At 50.2% G+C, this 17,165-nt stretch overlaps 2 protein-coding genes across 3 annotated transcripts in view; one reads left to right on the top strand and one right to left on the bottom strand.

Moving 5' to 3' along the window:
* Positions 1 to 5,091, top strand: part of Ptpn14 (protein tyrosine phosphatase non-receptor type 14) — a 132,825-nt gene extending 127,734 nt beyond the window's left edge. For both annotated transcript variants that reach the window (XM_038349581.1, XM_038349582.1), the window contains 2 exons: positions 1,209 to 1,372; positions 4,743 to 5,091. In XM_038349581.1, the coding sequence (XP_038205509.1) occupies positions 1,209 to 1,372; positions 4,743 to 4,871 (293 nt within the window). In that variant the 3' untranslated portion in view covers positions 4,872 to 5,091. The remainder of the gene's footprint in view (positions 1 to 1,208; positions 1,373 to 4,742) is intronic.
* A 10,844-nt stretch (positions 5,092 to 15,935) lies between these two features.
* The window catches only part of Smyd2 (SET and MYND domain containing 2), a 42,255-nt gene continuing 41,025 nt past the window's right edge, over positions 15,936 to 17,165 (bottom strand). The window contains exon 12 of the mRNA XM_038349905.1: positions 15,936 to 16,317. Within this exon, the coding sequence (XP_038205833.1) occupies positions 16,237 to 16,317 (81 nt within the window). The 3' untranslated portion in view covers positions 15,936 to 16,236. The remainder of the gene's footprint in view (positions 16,318 to 17,165) is intronic.

Genomic DNA, 17,165 nt, shown 5'->3' with positions numbered 1-17,165 from the left:
TGACATTTGCCGCTGAAATGGGGACAGGCCTCAAGGGGCACAGTGAACACAAAACTCAGGACAGTGGTGAGCAAAGGACCCAGAGTCCCAGAGAGGTTAGGGTTAGCCTGAGGTCAGGAGACCAGCTATGTAACACGGGAGGGATGTGACCACTCCTTCCCTCCTAACAGAGCTTTTATCCAGTTCGGGGAATCTTCTGCGAGTGGACTGGTTAAAGTTGTGTCCCAGAAGAAAACCTTGGAAACAATGCAAGTAGATTGGTCTGAAGATTGACAGCCCTACTGAAGTGTGGGACCCGTGAGATGGTCTAAAGTGTAGTCGAATCTTTAAAACCAGCCAGTTTAAGGAATGCCAGTCTAAGCTACCGAAGAGTACAGGGCCTTCCTTCAGGGAACATAGGTTGCCTAAGAACTGTTTTTGTGAGGCTCTTGATGCAGTGGGGTTGTATAGCGCAGTGTAAACACTGGCTGTTGGATTGTCTGAGGATCCTGCTTTCCCTTTTACGTGGTGATAGGGTCACATTAAGGATTATGTGACCGCTTTTCTTTTGTACCCACTGGGGCTGTGAGCAAACCTTTGAACAGCCCTGCTGCCCTGGGCAGCTGCTGAGAAGGACGAGAGCTGTTCTCGAACCTTCCACCCACAGGCTCGTTGCTTCCAGAAGTGGGGCTCATCTTGAATGTTCACAGAACCTGATGGAAGTGGATTCCCCTAAGCCCATTTTTTTACATCTGACAGTGAAATCAAGCCTAGGTTGACATTCACTGCTTTGAGGGGTGGGGGGGGGGCAGGAGCAGGTGGCTGCTCCTTGCCCAACTGGAATAGGCTCTGACTGGCAGGCATTTCTAGGGGACTTAGAGGCTGCTCTGATCCCAGTCTGTTAATAGTATGAAGTACGGTGAGTAATGTCTAGAATCATCTGCTTGGGGGACTTGGGGACTTGCAGAAGGGAAAACAGAATTTAATTTTTAAAAAAGAACTATTTAAAGAACAAATTCTCCAGTGGACTAATTGACTCCCAGCTGGTCTCTTCTGGATCCAGGAGGTTACAGCAGGTACCAGCCAAATGGTTAATGTCTTATAAGAATTGCAAATTATTATGATTGCAAACAAAAGATTTACTCTCATTCCTGGCGCCTCTCCCCCAATCTCCCTGGGTAAAGTTATGTGACACACGCGGGTGACGAGACTCACATTGTGTCCCGCAGCCTACTTGGAGGAAATCCAGTCAGTCCGGCGTCACACCAACAGTGTCCTGGAGGGCACCAAGACCAGGCACCCACCCATCGTGGTCCACTGCAGTGCAGGGGTGGGGAGGACCGGCGTCGTCATCCTTTCCGAGCTCATGATCTACTGCCTGGAGCATAATGAGGTGAGTTGTCCGTTTGCCCCCCCCCTCCTTTCCTTCAGACACCATCACCCAGAGTTTTGAGTCATGATCGCTCCTTGGCCTGGAGCTTACTGAGTGGGGTGGGCTGGCTGGCCAGTGAGCCCCAGGGGCCCTCCTGTCTCCACCTCCCTGGCACTGGGATTTGTGCATCGCATCCTGCACAGTTGTTATTGTTTACATGGTTTGGGGGAATTGAAGTCTGGTCCTCTAAGCCATTTATGCACTGGGCCATGCATGGTTCCAACCTCACCTTCTGAGTGCTTGCTGTACCTTGGTCCCAGCTCTGCATGAGATCTGCTCACCCCTGTTCAGGGGTTGATTCCTCTCTGCTGACATGAGTTTTCCAGACCCCTGGTTCTCTAGCTGGACTCCAGCACATGTATCCTTCCTTGTCCCTGATCTCACTTCTCTGTGTAGGCTCCTAACTCGGAGAAGAAAGTCAGAACACAACTGCTATTCTTTACAGCACGGTTTTATTTGGGGGCAGTTGCCCTCGTCTGGCTTGGCAGTGTGTTGTGTAGCGCAGAGGGCGGGAATGTGGGCACCAGAACCAGCTGCTCTTTGCCATCCTCTCACAGGGTATGTGTTGTCCCACAGGGAGTTATACTGAGAGACTTCATTCACAAAAGCTTGTGCTTAGGGTTGAGGGCAGTGGTTTAGATTCTGCTAGTCTCTGTGTGTGTTTGTTTGTGCAAGTTCTGGGCATCTAACCCGGGACTTGGCACGCGTTAGACAAATGCTCTACCACTGAGCTATGCACTGAGCCTGTGTGGGTGTTTGTCTGTGCTTTTTAGTTAGGTCTTGTTAAGGAACCATCACACTAGGCCCCCAGCCCTAGGCTGGGAGGTTAATAAAGGGGCACTGTCCCCTTGCTTCATGAAAAGCCAGGCACAGGTGAGGAAATCCAGACGCAGAAGCAGTCATGTGATATACCTGGTGCTGGGTGTCTTTAAGCAGCTATTTGACGGCAGGAAGCAATGACTCTTTTTCTGAGGTCACTTTCTGTCTTCTCACTGTTTCCACCAAGCAGTTGGTCTGTTCAGTTTCCAAAGGAAGTCTTGTTCCGTGTGATGGATCCATCAGTGAGCTAATGTGTACTAATAGACTCGCAGATCTGAGACTAGCTTAAGTGCCGCCCTGTCTTGTTGGCTGTGATAGGCTGGTCTCTGAACTCTTTGGAGACCAATTAGCGACGTCTGTGAAGCAGTAACTGGAGCGCACGTTGCTCATAGTGCTACTGCATGCGCCAACACCAGCCTGGTGTGGAATGGGTGTGGAATGGGGGATCCAGCCAACAGGGCATCCCATGGGCTCTCTGCAGCTCAGGGTGGCTCAATTCCTTGTGGTGTGTCCAAACACAGTGGACTTCCTCAGTGCCCAGCCACATGCCAGGACATTCCTGGCTGGTGTGTGGCCGTCCTAAAGGACTTCTGCTCACATTGATAGTCAGAGATAACGAGATGACTCATGTCGTGGGTTTCCTCTCCCCAGTCTTATCTGTCCCGTTTCCCATGGTTGCTGTTGACCAAGGAAAACTGTCCACTCTGCCCTGTGTTCTTTAGGCCCGGCTCCTCCCGCTCTTGTCCCTGTATCAGGAGATGGGCAAACATGTTTGTACTTTAAACAAAGACATTTGACAAATAAATATGAAATTGCTATGACCTATTTTTCTCCTACTCCAAAGTAACCTCCTTTTCTAACAGCTGGGGTTACCCGTGTGTTGTAATTCAAGCAGTTTTCATTTTGTCAATGAACTGGCTTTTCCTTTCCCTATGCTTTCCCCCCATTTGTCTCATTTTTAAACAATAATTGTTTTAACTCTGTGAGTCTAGAAGAGCAGCAGGTGCCCTCACCTCCCGAGCCATCTCTCTAGCCCCGTCGTCTCAGGCATAATACAGAGTATTTGAACTTGGGTAGTGGGCGGGGGGGGGGGGTGGACACACAAATTCCTGCAGTGAGATTGGTAGCTGTGAGGTAGAGATCGGTAGTTGCAAGTCTCCTAGGCTGCTTGGCAGTGCCAGCGCCTCTCTCTAGACATCTCTGCCCGTCTTTGAGGATCAGTGACAATGTCTGCCATGACTCTCTGCATATGCCAGGGGCAACTGTGTCCCAGTGTTAGTGGTGGAGGTGGTAGTGGGAATGGTGGGTGATGATGGAGTGATAGGGGATAATAAGGGTGGAAGAATCCATGAGAGACGTGTAAGTGGGAGTGGGGCGGCAGGGAGGGGTGGCAGAGTTGGAGGTGGTTATAAAAAGAGAGAATAGCTGCCTTCAGGGTTGAGGAGATGGGTCAGTGGCCATGAGCGCTCACTTGTGAAGCAGAGCCCCAGCATCCATGAAAAGCTGGGTGTGGACAAGCACACTGATCCAGAGAAGACACACATGACACTGATGATAACACCAGATGGAGCAACAGGACACTATACTGCTAAGGCTCCAGGCTAGCCAGCCTAGTGGTGGTACACGCCTTTAATCCCAGCACTCTGGAGGATGAGGCAGATGAACCTCTGAGTTCAAAGCCAGCCTGGTCTACAGAGCAAGTTCCAAGATAGCCAAGGCTACACAAAGAAACTCTGTCTCATAAAACAGAAAGGAAGAAAAGAAAGAAAGAAGAAAGAGAGAGAGAGAGAGAGAGAGAGAGAGAGAGAGAGAGAGAGAGAGAGAGAGAGAGAGAGAGCGAGAGCGAGAAAGAAAGGGCAAGCTGGCAAGCTCCCGTTCAAGAAGAGACTAGATGGAATAAAGCATTCGCTGTCCACCTCTGAGTGTGCACATCCATACACTACGGTGTGCCCACACGTGTATGTACCCCACACGAGGGGAATATCTGGGCCAACAAGATGGTCCAGAGGGTAAAGGCGCTAACCACCAAACTTCACAACCCGAGCCTGACCCCCAGAACACACACAAATACATGTAAAAGAACCTTCAAAAAAGAAGAAGAAGAAATAGTTAACTTGAGGAGGTTAAGGCAGGAGAATCATCATGTGTTTGAAGACAGCCTAGACTATAGAATGAGCTTCCCAAAATTTGTGTCAACCTAAATATAAAGGGAAAGGATGGAGAGGGAGGAAGGGTGCTTGGCATTTGTCACTCCTCACTGCTCCGAGAGCCTTGCAGTGTTCGAGTCCGACAGCTCTCAGATCACCCACAGGAGTAAGCTTAAACAAACACAAACCGAATGATACCCACCAGTGACCAGGCTCTCTCCAACCCTGGCATAGAGCCAATTCCTACGGCCTTGAAGGGGCAGGTCCCTTCTTGGTCCTGGGCAGTGGGCAGAGGCTTCCCAAGGTGGGAGGAGCCTGAGAGAGGCCTCCTGTCTCAGGCTGTGTGCCCTTTCTTTCCCTTGCAGAAGGTGGACGTGCCCACGATGCTGAGGTTTCTCAGGGAGCAGAGGATGTTCATGATCCAGACCATCACGCAGTACAAGTTCGTCTACCAAGTCCTGGTCCAGTTTCTGCAGAACTCCAGGCTCATTTGAGTTCCCAGCTGCAGCTTCTGGAGGAGGGAGCCAGCTCCATCCTGCAGGGGGCGCCACTTCTGGACAACATCTGCCTCCTCAGTTGGAGGCATATGGCTGGCATCAGGCAAGAGCCAGAGTTACTTACAAACATCATGTATTATTTTATATGAGATAATTTATTTTTCCTTCTTTGGAATAAGTTTTGTTGAGTTATTATAATGCATTTTTTTCACAATAATATAGTGCTTCTCATTTGAACCACATGTTGACTGATCTGCATATAAGCCCCCGGGAGGGAAGGTGGTGACCCCATGGGACATTGTAGGCACAGAGGCATAAGGGAACACATCCCTAGTGAAGGTGCAGACAAATGCCCCCAGTTAAAAATGGCAAGAGAAAGAATTTACTCCCAGCTGGAAGGAAGAGAGCCGAGGAAGGCCCTTTCAAGTGTCCCCTTAAACACTGGATCCGCACGGCTCGCTGGAGAGCTGCTTCCCAATGCTCCTTTGCTGCCCTCATCCCCGTGATCTCTCAGTCCCTAAGCCTGGGGTGAAAGGTTTAAGGCTGGCCGTGCTGTCTTTGCTGCTGGCTCTGCTGCTCGCTCAGCCCTTGTTCTGGTCCAGAACTCTGGTGCGGTGATGGAGCCCGTCTTGCATGCTCCCAACACCCTCATCTGGTGGCCCTGGGCCAGGCCATCAGCATGGCGCAGCCCTTTGCCTGATTGAGAGAAGATAACAGGCCAGGGTGGGAATGGCATCGGGTGGGGCCTTGGTGTGGGTTCTTAACTAAATACTGTTGAGTGTAGTGGATGGGACTTAAGAGGGTGAGGTTTGGGTCTATTCCATTTTCCTATCCATGGCTAAGTTGTTAGAAGGGTCTTAAGGGCTAAGGAAGCTCACATCTGGGAGCCACCTGGCCCTCGGCAGCAGGGCCCTGGCCAGGATGCACACCCCTGACAGGCATGCACCCTACCTACCTCACTGCATGCCTCTTGATTCTAGGCTCTGGCTAACAAGGACTGAGTTGATTCCACCTAGGGCTTCTTTGTTGATGTCTTGAGGCTGAACCCCAGGCTGACCTTGGACTTGGTGTGGAGCAAGAGGATGGCTCCCAATCTCCCGCCTGTACCTCCCAACCGCTGGGATTTCGGGTGTGAACACCACACACAGGCCGTCCTTGCCCCTCATGATGAATACTGAGACTGTCTTTTGTAAAATCCTCCGCCGCCTACCTTTCCTTGCATAGCTGTCTCTGGTCAGTGATGGTATCAGCTACCCTCACACTGAAGCCCAGTTTCCTTCCGTGTCTTTTCTAATTTTCTAATTGTGTTTGTGGAACTGATCGTGTCATGTCTTCCTCCACAGTTACATTTTCCTTTTCTTGCCCCCACTGAGCTGAAAAGACCAACCAGAAAGAGCATGCTTTTGTGGCTTCTATCCACTCCACCCACCAAAATACACACACACACACACACACACACACACACACACACACACCCCGCCCAACACACTGGTAGATGCCTATGACAGCAGATTCCCTATGAGCATCTCTGGAAGATGCCAGAGCTGCCCTCTCTCTGGGCCAGCATGGTGCTGATGCTGGTATTCCTACAGCATCTGAGTTCAGAATCTAAAAGCGGGGCACTTCTGCCTTCCCTTCCAGGGTGCAGAATGAATTGAGGGGCGTAAGTGATCATGACCCTTGTAGACCTGGCACACTGACATAGGTATTTGGGGGGAAATGGGGGGGCTGTCCTTTGAAGACAGTTCCCTCTTTCAGGTGTCCTAACAGTCGGTGCCACTAACAGTTTCATTCTGGGATGAAGAATGTTGATATGCACCTGCCGTCTCTAAGCCTTGTTGTGTTAGAATGTCTCATGTGAGCAGCGAGGAGAAATGATGCCCCTCTGAACTCATCACTGAGGCTGTTTCTGTCTTATGCTAACAGAACAAGGGACAGGGAAGACGTAGTTTTCATACCCAGCTTCCTAGCCAACGCACTATGAAACCCAAGGGACAACATCTAAGTGTCCTGCACTGTATTTCCTCCTTAAACACTGTTGCCTCTGGTTCTTCAGCATATTTTGGATTCCCTCTCTCACCCCAGGAAGCCCCCATAGATCTCTGGTTAAATCAGCAGCAGGCATTTCAAGTCCTCTCAGTGGCATCTGCATAACAATCGCCGAGAGCCCGCTCTACCTGGGAAGCTAGCCAAGGAGTAAGCCTTGAAGCTAAGTGTATTAAATTAGTTATCTAGTCAGGGTTTTGGATAGGTTTCCTGACAATGTGTTGGGACTGAAGCTGGAGCTGTCAGAGCCCATGGCTGCAGTTTGGATTTGAAGGGGGAGAAAAATTAAAACGGGAGCCAGTAAGACATCCCATCTCACAACAGAGCAGCAGGCTATTCCTCCACCCCTGGTTTGAGGTTTTCATGTTGAGCAGTTGGTTCTGTCCTCTGCTCACGCCCATTTGCATATGCCCACCTTTGTCCCTGTTCAGGGTCTCCGCATCCTGGCTGAGATGCTCTGTGGCGAAGGCCAGGAGTGACTGGCTGGTCTAGTGGGGCTCTAAGGTGGTTCCAGTTGGAGTAGGAGGACCGCACATCTGAACACACTCCCTCCTCAATGCTCCCCGCTCAGGGTAGAGGTGAGAGCAGGGTTAGGCAGCCTGCTGGTTGCTTTACTGAGGTGAAGACAGTGGGTCCCTCTACTCACTTGGAGGGGCTGCAGATTCTTGGGTGGGGGACGAGGGCATCTCACTGTGTCATGCAAGCTTTGGTTTAATGCGCTTACTTTGGGAGACTTTTCTGCTATGAGAACGGGCCTACTCACTCACTGTTCTTCAGTTACTGCTTGTCTCCCTCTTTCCCCTCCCTCCCTCCCTCCCTCCTTCCTTCCCTTCCTCCCTCTCTCCTTCCTTCTTTTGCCGGTGTTTTGGGCTCTCTCAGCCACCTCCACTAACCTGGACAGAGGGTCTTTGTGGGACGCAGACTCCTAAGCAAGCCACACCCTTACCCACTGTCAGCTTTTGCTCTTAGCTACCACCCCCAGTGTGCAGAGGAGGTCAGCGTTTTCCTGTTTTGTTTTGTTTTGTTTTTTTTCTAGTTTAATGTAGATTGACCTGGGCTGAGTTCCCGGAAATGGAGGGCGCTTTCTGGGCTGACTGAATCCCTGTCATTTGTTTCTTCCCAGCTCATTAAAGTTCTAATACCACACGGCTTTTCTTCAGCTAAGAGCTAGTGGACACAGGACTGATTCTTTGTGATGTGGCTACCTAGCACGGTGGCCTTACATCTCCTAGGGCTGGGAGCTGCCCCTGCATGCCGAATGGCACATGACAGACTGCTGTGGGGTCTTCAGTTGCTTCTTGAAGCACTAGCTTATCGCTCTGTATCCTCTGACCTCAGGCCCGGCATTATCAATGAGTCCCAAACATGTCCTCAGGCAACGAGCACCCTGTGTCTTCCAGTCCACCCCCTATGCGCACTCCCTGGTGGCCTACAACTTGATGAGTGACAGACTGGCTGTCTCTGGAGGGTAGAATAAGTCAGTTGGCCCTGTCGGATTACCCTCTGAGCGAAGCGGTAGAATGGTGCCGGCCTTCACCTCAGCTTCTGAGTCCTTGAGCAGCAAACCACCTTTCGTGATACATGTGTGGAACATAGCATCCACATGTCTGGAGAAATGGGTGGGTGTGTGCAGCCACATGCTGCCAACCCAAATGGCTTGTCCAAATGTCAGTTATTCTAGGGGAGCTGGGACACCGGTCTACCAGCCTGTCCAGTGTTCAGCCTTTCTGCCCTGCTCTCAGCTTTTGCATCCCCATCACAAACTCAGGGGAAGTGGGCGTCTTTGTCTAGACCACCCTGCTTAGCCTTTGCAGCCTAATGCAGTGCATGTCTTTCTCTACCTCTCGCTGCGGCCTTCTCCATTAGCCTATCCATGACCAGGCATTAGGGACCTGGCATCCTTCAGTCGCATAGATGGATAATATAGTACTGCTTAGAAATCACTGTTTGCTGTCCAGAGCTCCAATCAGCCTCCTCATTTTAGAGGTAATTAAAGGCCATTGAGTCATCCGGCAGGGGCTGGAGCAAATGCCAACCTAGATATGGTTACTAGGAAAGCGTCACAAGAGCCATTCTTCTGCTCTAGCTGTGCCATCAGGGGCATCATTTATCAAAAGTGCCCTGAGCTTGTCCAAAGACATGGTGGGGAGAGCTTAGGTCAGCCCCCAATTTCCTACCCAAAATTCATTGGGTATACAATTTTTTGAACCCTGGCGTGAACCAGAGTTGGAAAGGACAATGGAACACCTCAGGAAAAGCCATGCTCCAGTGTTGAGATCCACTTCTCCCGGGCTCCTTGCCTGCTGCCTATAGGGGACTGTGACATATGGCCTCTCTCTGTGCCTAGACAGCTGCTCAGAGACTCTGCCTGACACTGCAGAGCCTCCTTCCCCCGTGGCTTCTGAGCAGAGTTCTGCCCAAGCAAGTTACATGCATTCAGAGTACAGGCACAGCTGTGCAGTAGCTGTGAGTGTTCTCATGGTATGGGGACGAGGTGGCACCCTTTCTAATGTCACTGACTTCGTCCCCACTACCAGCTTCTCATGCTCGCTCAGCTGCTTCCCAGACCAGCAGTCTGAAGCTCACTTTGAATTTTAACCTACCTGCCCATGCCCCCCCCCCCACAAAGTTAAATCTGGCAACCATGGTCTTAAACCCTCTAAAATATCCACATAGGAAATCTTAATTTAACAAAAAACGGCTCCATGGCCTCAAGAAATGTAACCTGGGAAGTGAGTGATCAAAATGAAGGTGGCAGAAGACCAGGCCATCCTCCATCATGTCCCTCTTGGTGACACGGTCGCTCAGCACCAGAAGAAAGAAAAAAAATCTGTTATCAGTATTATTAAAAATAAGGGTAGCAGCAGGTTTCCCTGTTTATTCTGAGGCGCCCTTCACAGGCTTTTCGGTGACAGCATTGCTTGGTAACCTGCAGTCTAACCTGCTTCTAGCTTGCTGGACTGTGCTCTTCCTTGGCCTCCCTGCTTACTGTCACCTGGTGGGGGCACAGGTGCACCTCAGGGCTTCCCAGGAGCCCCACCGGCTGTGCTGAGATTGATAGTCCGTGATAATCTCCCTGCCAACCCCTCTGCCTTGTTTGTTCTTCCCCAACCTCCTTTTCCAGGGACCGACTCTGGGGTGGAAGACTGAGAGGAGAGAAGCCGAGCATCTTAGGTTGGGTTTTTCCATGCCTGGGGTGGGACCTCTTGCTCAGGCCTCAGGAATGCTGCTTCAAGTTTAGCCAGGTGGCTCTGGGCAGGCGCCTGACGTTCTTGACATTTCTCCGGGGGCCTCCTGCCTCCCCCAACGACAGTGTTAGCTAATAAATACCTTCAGCATTGAACTGAAAACTGTCCTTCGCAGCTCTTTTATTCAGACTCAAATGCTGTAAGATTTTTTACTGCAATTTTCTCTGAAGTTCCTTGCCACTGCGGGCTGTCTTAAACGTTTTTAGCCACGTCTTTTCCAATACAAGCTCACTCTTCACCAGAGATGGTTTCCAAGTGTGCCCTCCATCCCTCGGCGGTCAGCTGACCTGGCTGAGGGTACTCTGGGAGGAGGGGCTTACGTATGCAGATGACTATTAAAAGTGTAACCTGTGACCTGTCATGTACACCGCAGGCTAGTTCACTCGAGTTGCGCCTTCACTCAGTATTTTCATGCTTCCTTTTGCTCTGCGTTCTATCAAACGTTGTGAATTTCTGTTTCCTTCAAAATAATGGACATTTATAGATTTTATTTTGAAATGGTGTATAGACACTCTCGCCCCCGGCTTAGAAACCAGCTTGCTTTACAGTTCTTGGTTCAGCCACGGAAGCCTAGTGACTCTCACTAAGGACAGAATGCAGCGCTAAGTCACGTGTGGTTGGCTTTCAAGGGCTGGCACCCACCATGGTGTACGCTGTAGAAAACGCATTCCAGGTTGGGACTCAGCGCCCTGTCCATAGCAGCCGCTTGCCGCTCGGCAGAGATGGTGGCCAAGCCTCTCTCCTAGCAAACTGCAGTGAAGACAAGAGGACATTCCTTCCCACGTCCCCGATAACCACGCTGACTGTCCCGGCAGAGTCCCCTGCCAGGCGACGCATGCTGTCCATGAGCTGTTCGTATCAGGTAATAAGCTCCTGCTTGCCAGCTTCTCACACAGCGCTGAGGTGTAGGGAGCTGACTTTTGACAGTATTTTTTTTGCACTGTTTCTTACGAAGTCTTATTTAGATATTGGTCCTAGAGGATGTCGTCTCTGTCCCTGTCATTGCTACAAAATGTTTCTCCTATGTGCCTTTACAATGTGAGATCTTTATTCTAACCTGTTTTTGTAAAAGATATCTATTGATTTCTACATGCAATAAACCTTGTTTTGATTGTTGTCAGAGAAAGCACTTAAGTCTTTCATTAACACATCTGCACTACTTGAGTACACTGGCCTCCCTTACTTTGTATGTATGTGCATGTGTGGGTGCACGCATGTATGCGTGTGCATTTGCATGTGCCATCTATGCCCACAGAGACCAGAGGCCAGCCTTGTGAGTAGGAATATTGAAAGTCTCTCTGGGGAAAAAGAAGGTGTTCATTTCAGCAAACATGGAAATATTTTTATAATGGCTACCTTGTCAATGGGACAATTATAATTCTTGAAATAAGAACTACATAATGTTTGTAAAAGACACAACACAAATGGGCCAGTGAAAATCGAGAGCGGGGAGACGGTGGGGAGACAAGCACTGAGCAAGCCCAGTGTATTTTCTTTAGCTAATTAAAAAACAATTTTCAGTATACACTCGAGAAGTCAAACCATTAGCATGAGAGGTGGAGAGATGGCTCTTGATGAGCCCCAGTGCCCATATGGCAGCTCACAACAGTCTGTCATTATAGTTCCAGGAGATCCAATGACCTCTCCTGGCCTCCTTGGGCAGTTTACACATGTACTGCACACACATACATACATGAGTTAAAACTTGTATGCATAAAAATTTAAAAATGTTAAAGCTATCAGCACATGCAGACTTGTTGGTCTCCAAAGAAAATATTAACAGAGACAAACAAATCAACCTTTTAAAATATTTATGTGTACTTGTGTGTCTGAGGGTACATGCACATAAGTGCAGTGCCTGCTGAGGCCAGAGGGGGAGTCAGATCCGGTGGAACTGGAGCTGTTGGTGGCTGTGGGCCACCCAACAGGGTGCTGGAACCAAACCTAGGTCCCTCCCCTGAAGGAGCCGCAGGAGGCACTCTTAACCACTGAGCCTTCTGCAGCTTGAGAAAAACGAAAAGAATCCCTTAAACCAAAGAAACATTCAAAAAATGTTCGCAAGTGCTCCAAGCATGCATCAGAGGGAAGGGGAGCAGGGATCTCAACAGACTGCTGTTTCATGAGCTTACATTTTACTTTCCTTAGCTGTAAAAAATACAAAATCCAAGCACTGAGAAGACTGGGTTGGGCTGTGCAAACAACGAAACCCTTTTTGAGGCAAAAATCTAGACAAATGGATGAGCTTCTCAATCTGTGAACAGGAGCCCTCTGGACGTCCAGTGTGTCACTGGCTGGGATGTAGAGCCAGAAAAGCCCCCAGCAGCTCCGGGTGGGAGGGAGGAGAGAGCCAGTTCTAAAGATTCTAGAGTTATTGGGGGTGAGCTGTAGAGAGAAGGCTCAAGAGTTCTCCACCTTTCCATAGGACCTGATTTTGTATCCCAGCATCCATAGAAGGCAGCTCTCCACACGCCAGCTCTAGAGGATCTGACAGCCCTTTCTGGCCTCTGAGGGCAACTGTACCTTCATGCAATAACAAATTCTTTAAAAATTTTGATTTAAAATATAAAGTTGGAAACCTTGTAAGACGCTGTCCCTCCTAGGCTTGCAGTCCTGGCTCTCAGTTGGTGGCACCATTGTGAGGTTATGGATCTTTAGGAGGGAGGTCAAGCCTTGCTGTCTCTGGGGTTGGCCTCAGGCGCTGTTCTCTGCCGTGTGTCCAGCCAGCCTTCTGTTCCGCCATCATGCATTCCCTACCTACTGCTGCATCTTACCCTCCACAATGGACTCCATCCCTCAGAACTCAAAGCCAAAATGAACCCTTTTCCCCTAAAAGATGCTTTTGTCCAGGTATTTTATCACAGCGAGAGAAACTAAACTAAATACATCCAACAATCCCTGGCAGACCTCAGGCATGGGCTAAAATGTTTTCTCCACCTAAAGAAAGCAATTTGCCTCTGCCCATTTATCAAAAAAAAAAAAAAAAAAAAAAAACTGGAAGCCAGGTGGTGGTAGCTCACACCTTTAATCCCAGCACTTGGGAGGCAGAGGCAGGAGGATCTCTGAGTTGTGAGTTCAAGGCCAGCCTGGTCTACAAGAGCGAGTTATGGGACAGGCTCCAAAGCTACAGAGAAACCCTGTCTCAAATGGAGGCAGAAGTATTTTCAACAATGAAGACCAACATTCCAATATACTTCAGGGCCGTTAAGTTATGGAAGACACGAACAGGCAGAGGCCAGTGCAGGATCCTAGAAAGGTGTGTGTCCTGGTTCTCTCTGTTCCTGGCACACAGCTCCCAAAATCTTAGAATTTCCTGAGTAAAAGTGACAGGTTTGGGGAGGAAGAGGGCTGGAAGCTCCTTATGTTCCAGGCAAACACTATCATCGAGACCCTCCCTGTCTCTACTTTGTACTAATGAGACAATCTTTTATTATTATATTATTATTTACATCTGTATGTGTGTTCCCGTGTGTGGTATGTGTGCAGAGGCCTGAGGTTGACACTGGGTATCTCCCTCAATTTCTCTCCACCTATATTGAGCCCCAATTGTTTGCTGAACCCCGAGTGTACTGTTTGAGCTAGTCTGGCTAACAAGCCTGCCCCCCCGGGGATCCCCTGTCTCCGTGTCCCACGTGCTGGGGTTACAGGTGGGTTGCCATACCCACCTGCCTTTGGGTTCTAGGCATCAGAACCCCAGCCTTGTTCCTCTCCAACACTGACAAGGTAACTCTTGGCAGACCCCAAGTGATAACCCCTGGATGGGTGGAAGCTCTTCTCTGGAGACCACGGCCTACTTAGGAGCCTGTAGCACCCAGCTCCACACTTCACCCTTTGGTGCTGGAGATTGGCGGTTGCCTGTGTAATGGAAGCTTCATTAAAGACAATCAATCAGATGGCGGGGTCCAGGCTGCTGCGAGCGTGGCGGGCACCCCTCTGACCATGTCTTCTGCTCTCTTCAGTGTCCTTCATAACGAGCTGTTAACGGTGAGCCCAGCAGTGACCTGGCACGGGGAACCAAGCACAACTGTGTAGCCAGGCCACATGGAGTGGAAGTAACATCCTGGCGACCAGAGGGACTGAGCCCTCACGTGTACACGGTTTGATGCTGTCTGCTGGGCAAGAAGGACCAGCTGGTGTGAGGAAACCACACATGTACCCTAGGGCCAGTATCAAGGTCAAAAGAAAACACCTCGGCCACTGATACCTACTCATAGACCCAGCTTCTACAATATGCAAAAGGAGCCCACTCAGCAACAAACGTATTAGACTAAGACTTTAGGGTTGTTTTTATTGTTTTAAGGGCAGAGGGAAACAGATACTATAAAGAAATGGTCATTATTCGAAGTTTAAAACAATGTCCTATTTGATCTGGAACTTATGCTTCTGGGAATCGACTCCCCAATGCCACACACACAGTTATGTTTAGGATGATTAATGTGAGCCAGGTGTGGGATGCACATCTTAAGCTCAGCACTAGGGAGGCAGAGGCAGGTAGACCTCTGAGTTCGAGGCCAGCTTGGGCTACATAGAGAGTTCTAGGACAGCCAGAGATACATAAAGAAACCCTGTCAAAAAAAAAAAAAAAGAGGGGAGGGTACAGGGTTGGGGGAGAGAGAGAAAAAAACCACATATTCATGAATGCAAGCATCCTGAGGCAATCAGGACATCTGCACTCTTTAAGGTTGGGAACAATTGCTAAGTGCAGGGAAAGGTGCACACTGTTAAGCAGCTTGGGTTTGCCTCTGTATCTGGGGAAGGTGGACGGACCTGACCAGTGGCGTCTCTTCCAGGCTGGGGCACACTTTTCTAATTTCCTGAGACTCCGAAATCTTTCTGACATAAAGATGGTATCCCAAGCTCACGTGACACTCGGCCACGGCTATCTACTAAATGAGCACTCTTAGAACACCGAGCCTCGACAGGAAGAATAGGACCGTCCCTGCCTTCATGCTCTGCACCCAGGAGATGGCCACTGGATGACTCCACAGACAGACTGCATTCCTCCAGCTCAATCCCACTGTGTGGTGACCTGAGAGCCCTCCACATGTAGATGAAGGGGAGGGGACACACTGGTGCTGGCCAGTCACTCAAGCCATTTCCCAAGGGGACTGTGACAGACAACCAGAGGCCACCTCCATTAAGTTCTACTTGTCATCCTGTGGGGAAATGGCACTCTGTGGGGTGCAGAGACTTTTCTGTGAGCACCATCTCTGTCCTCAGGGGCACAGTGGGCTCCTCAGCGTAGGAACTGCTAACAGCCCAGGCTGCTGTGGTCCTGGTGGCCAGGCTGGGAGGAGCTGGACTCCTGCTGGCGTGGGGGTAGAGACCAGTGTTTGCTCACAACACACGGTTGGTAAGGAATTAGTTCTTCCTCCTCAAGTTTACTCTGGAGTCTTTCCAGAACAGGAGAGGAATGCACAGTCAATGGAACAAGAGGGGAAATGGCAGGAATGCGCAGCCTCCATTGCTCAGTATCTCCAGAAGGTGCCAAAGAGAATCCGGGAAGAGGCCAAGTCCTCCTTCCAGGAAAGGCACCCAGGTCGGCTGGCTGCTCCTAGCACCTTTCCCTCCTGCCCTCTCCCTCCAGAGTCTAATGTGAAAGGAACTGCAGACCAAAGAAGACGAACCCCGCTCGCGGGCAGAGAACTGGACTCAAGGACTGAAGGAGAAGAAGCCTCCGCCACCACACATGCATGTATGTACCCACACACATGTACACATGCATGCACAACACACGAGCGCATCCTCACAGATGTGAGAAAACAAAGACTTCCAAGGCCTGGCTCTTTTATTCTTTCCTCGGTCAACTCTAAGCAGAACATTCCAACAGGCACGGAGGAAAAATAATTGCAATTTTAAAGCTCAATCTGCCCTAAATCTGTATTTCATGAAGTCATGCCATGACCTTTAAAAAAAAAAAAAAAGAACGCACTGGAGATGGATTTAAGGTCAGAGCTGAACATGAACCTGAAACTGCGGCACGGGCAAGGCTTTGCGAAGGCTGGGGTGACCCGTGAGGCTCGAAATATTCAAGTCCTATGAGGTTCCTGAAGAAAAGCTGGGGTGCACGGTCAGTGGCTCTCGATTTCCTGCTTGATCTCGGAGATGTATGGATGGTCCTTGCCATGAGCCACTTCCATGATGGCAATGGCCTAGGAGAGGGCAAGACATGGGGCAGATGAGCCGGTCCAGGATCCTGGCCCGCTGCACGCCAGTGCTTCAGGATGCAGCGCGCAAGCCACCTCTCCCACCCTCCTCCTCACCTCCACCTCCTCCTCACCTCCTCCTCCACCTCCTCCATCTCTACCTCACAGCCTCCTTCTCACCTCCCCCTCACCTTGCAGATAACCCAGGAGAAGAACGGCCCGGAGCCCTCACCTCAGGACATGCTTCTAACCCACCATTCTAGACATTTTTGACTCACTGAGGTTTTCCAGTGGTGACCTAACTAGGTCCTATTTCCTGGTGTCACTGAGACAATGGACAGGACATCAACAGAAAAATCACACAACTCACATTTCATCCTAGCCAGACCCTTGTTTTTTACCTGGGATGTGGGGTATGACACAACCCCCCACAGACGCTTTGGGAAATGTGAGGAGCAGCAGGGGTGGAGGGGTGGGAGATGGGAGGGAGGGCTGGCCTAGACTGTGGATGCAGTGTTTACACAAAGTCTCTCAAAGAATCCACAGACTAACTGAAGTCACACTGCGCTGTCAACATCCACGTAGAACAGAGATCCTGCTTCTCAGGAGGATGGCCCAGCTGCTGTGTGGGATCTCAGTATGGACAGCAGGCCTGGGTGACGGCTCAGGAAGTAAAGTGCCGTCTCAAACACAGACCTGAGGCCTGGGCCTAGACCCACACAAGCTTATAAAATAGCCCTGGCACTGGTGGTGATGGGTGATCTTTGGAACTCAACGGCAGAGCAGCCTGCCCAAATCTGTGACCTCTGAGCCACCAAGAGACTCTGCCAACAATGTGGACTGAGGAACTACAC

The sequence above is a fragment of the Arvicola amphibius genome, chromosome 12 (assembly GCF_903992535.2).
Source record: "Arvicola amphibius chromosome 12, mArvAmp1.2, whole genome shotgun sequence".
In the NCBI taxonomy this organism is placed as follows: domain Eukaryota; kingdom Metazoa; phylum Chordata; class Mammalia; order Rodentia; family Cricetidae; genus Arvicola; species Arvicola amphibius.
Note: the sequence above shows the minus strand (reverse complement) of the source record. Positions and strands in the feature narration are given on the sequence as shown.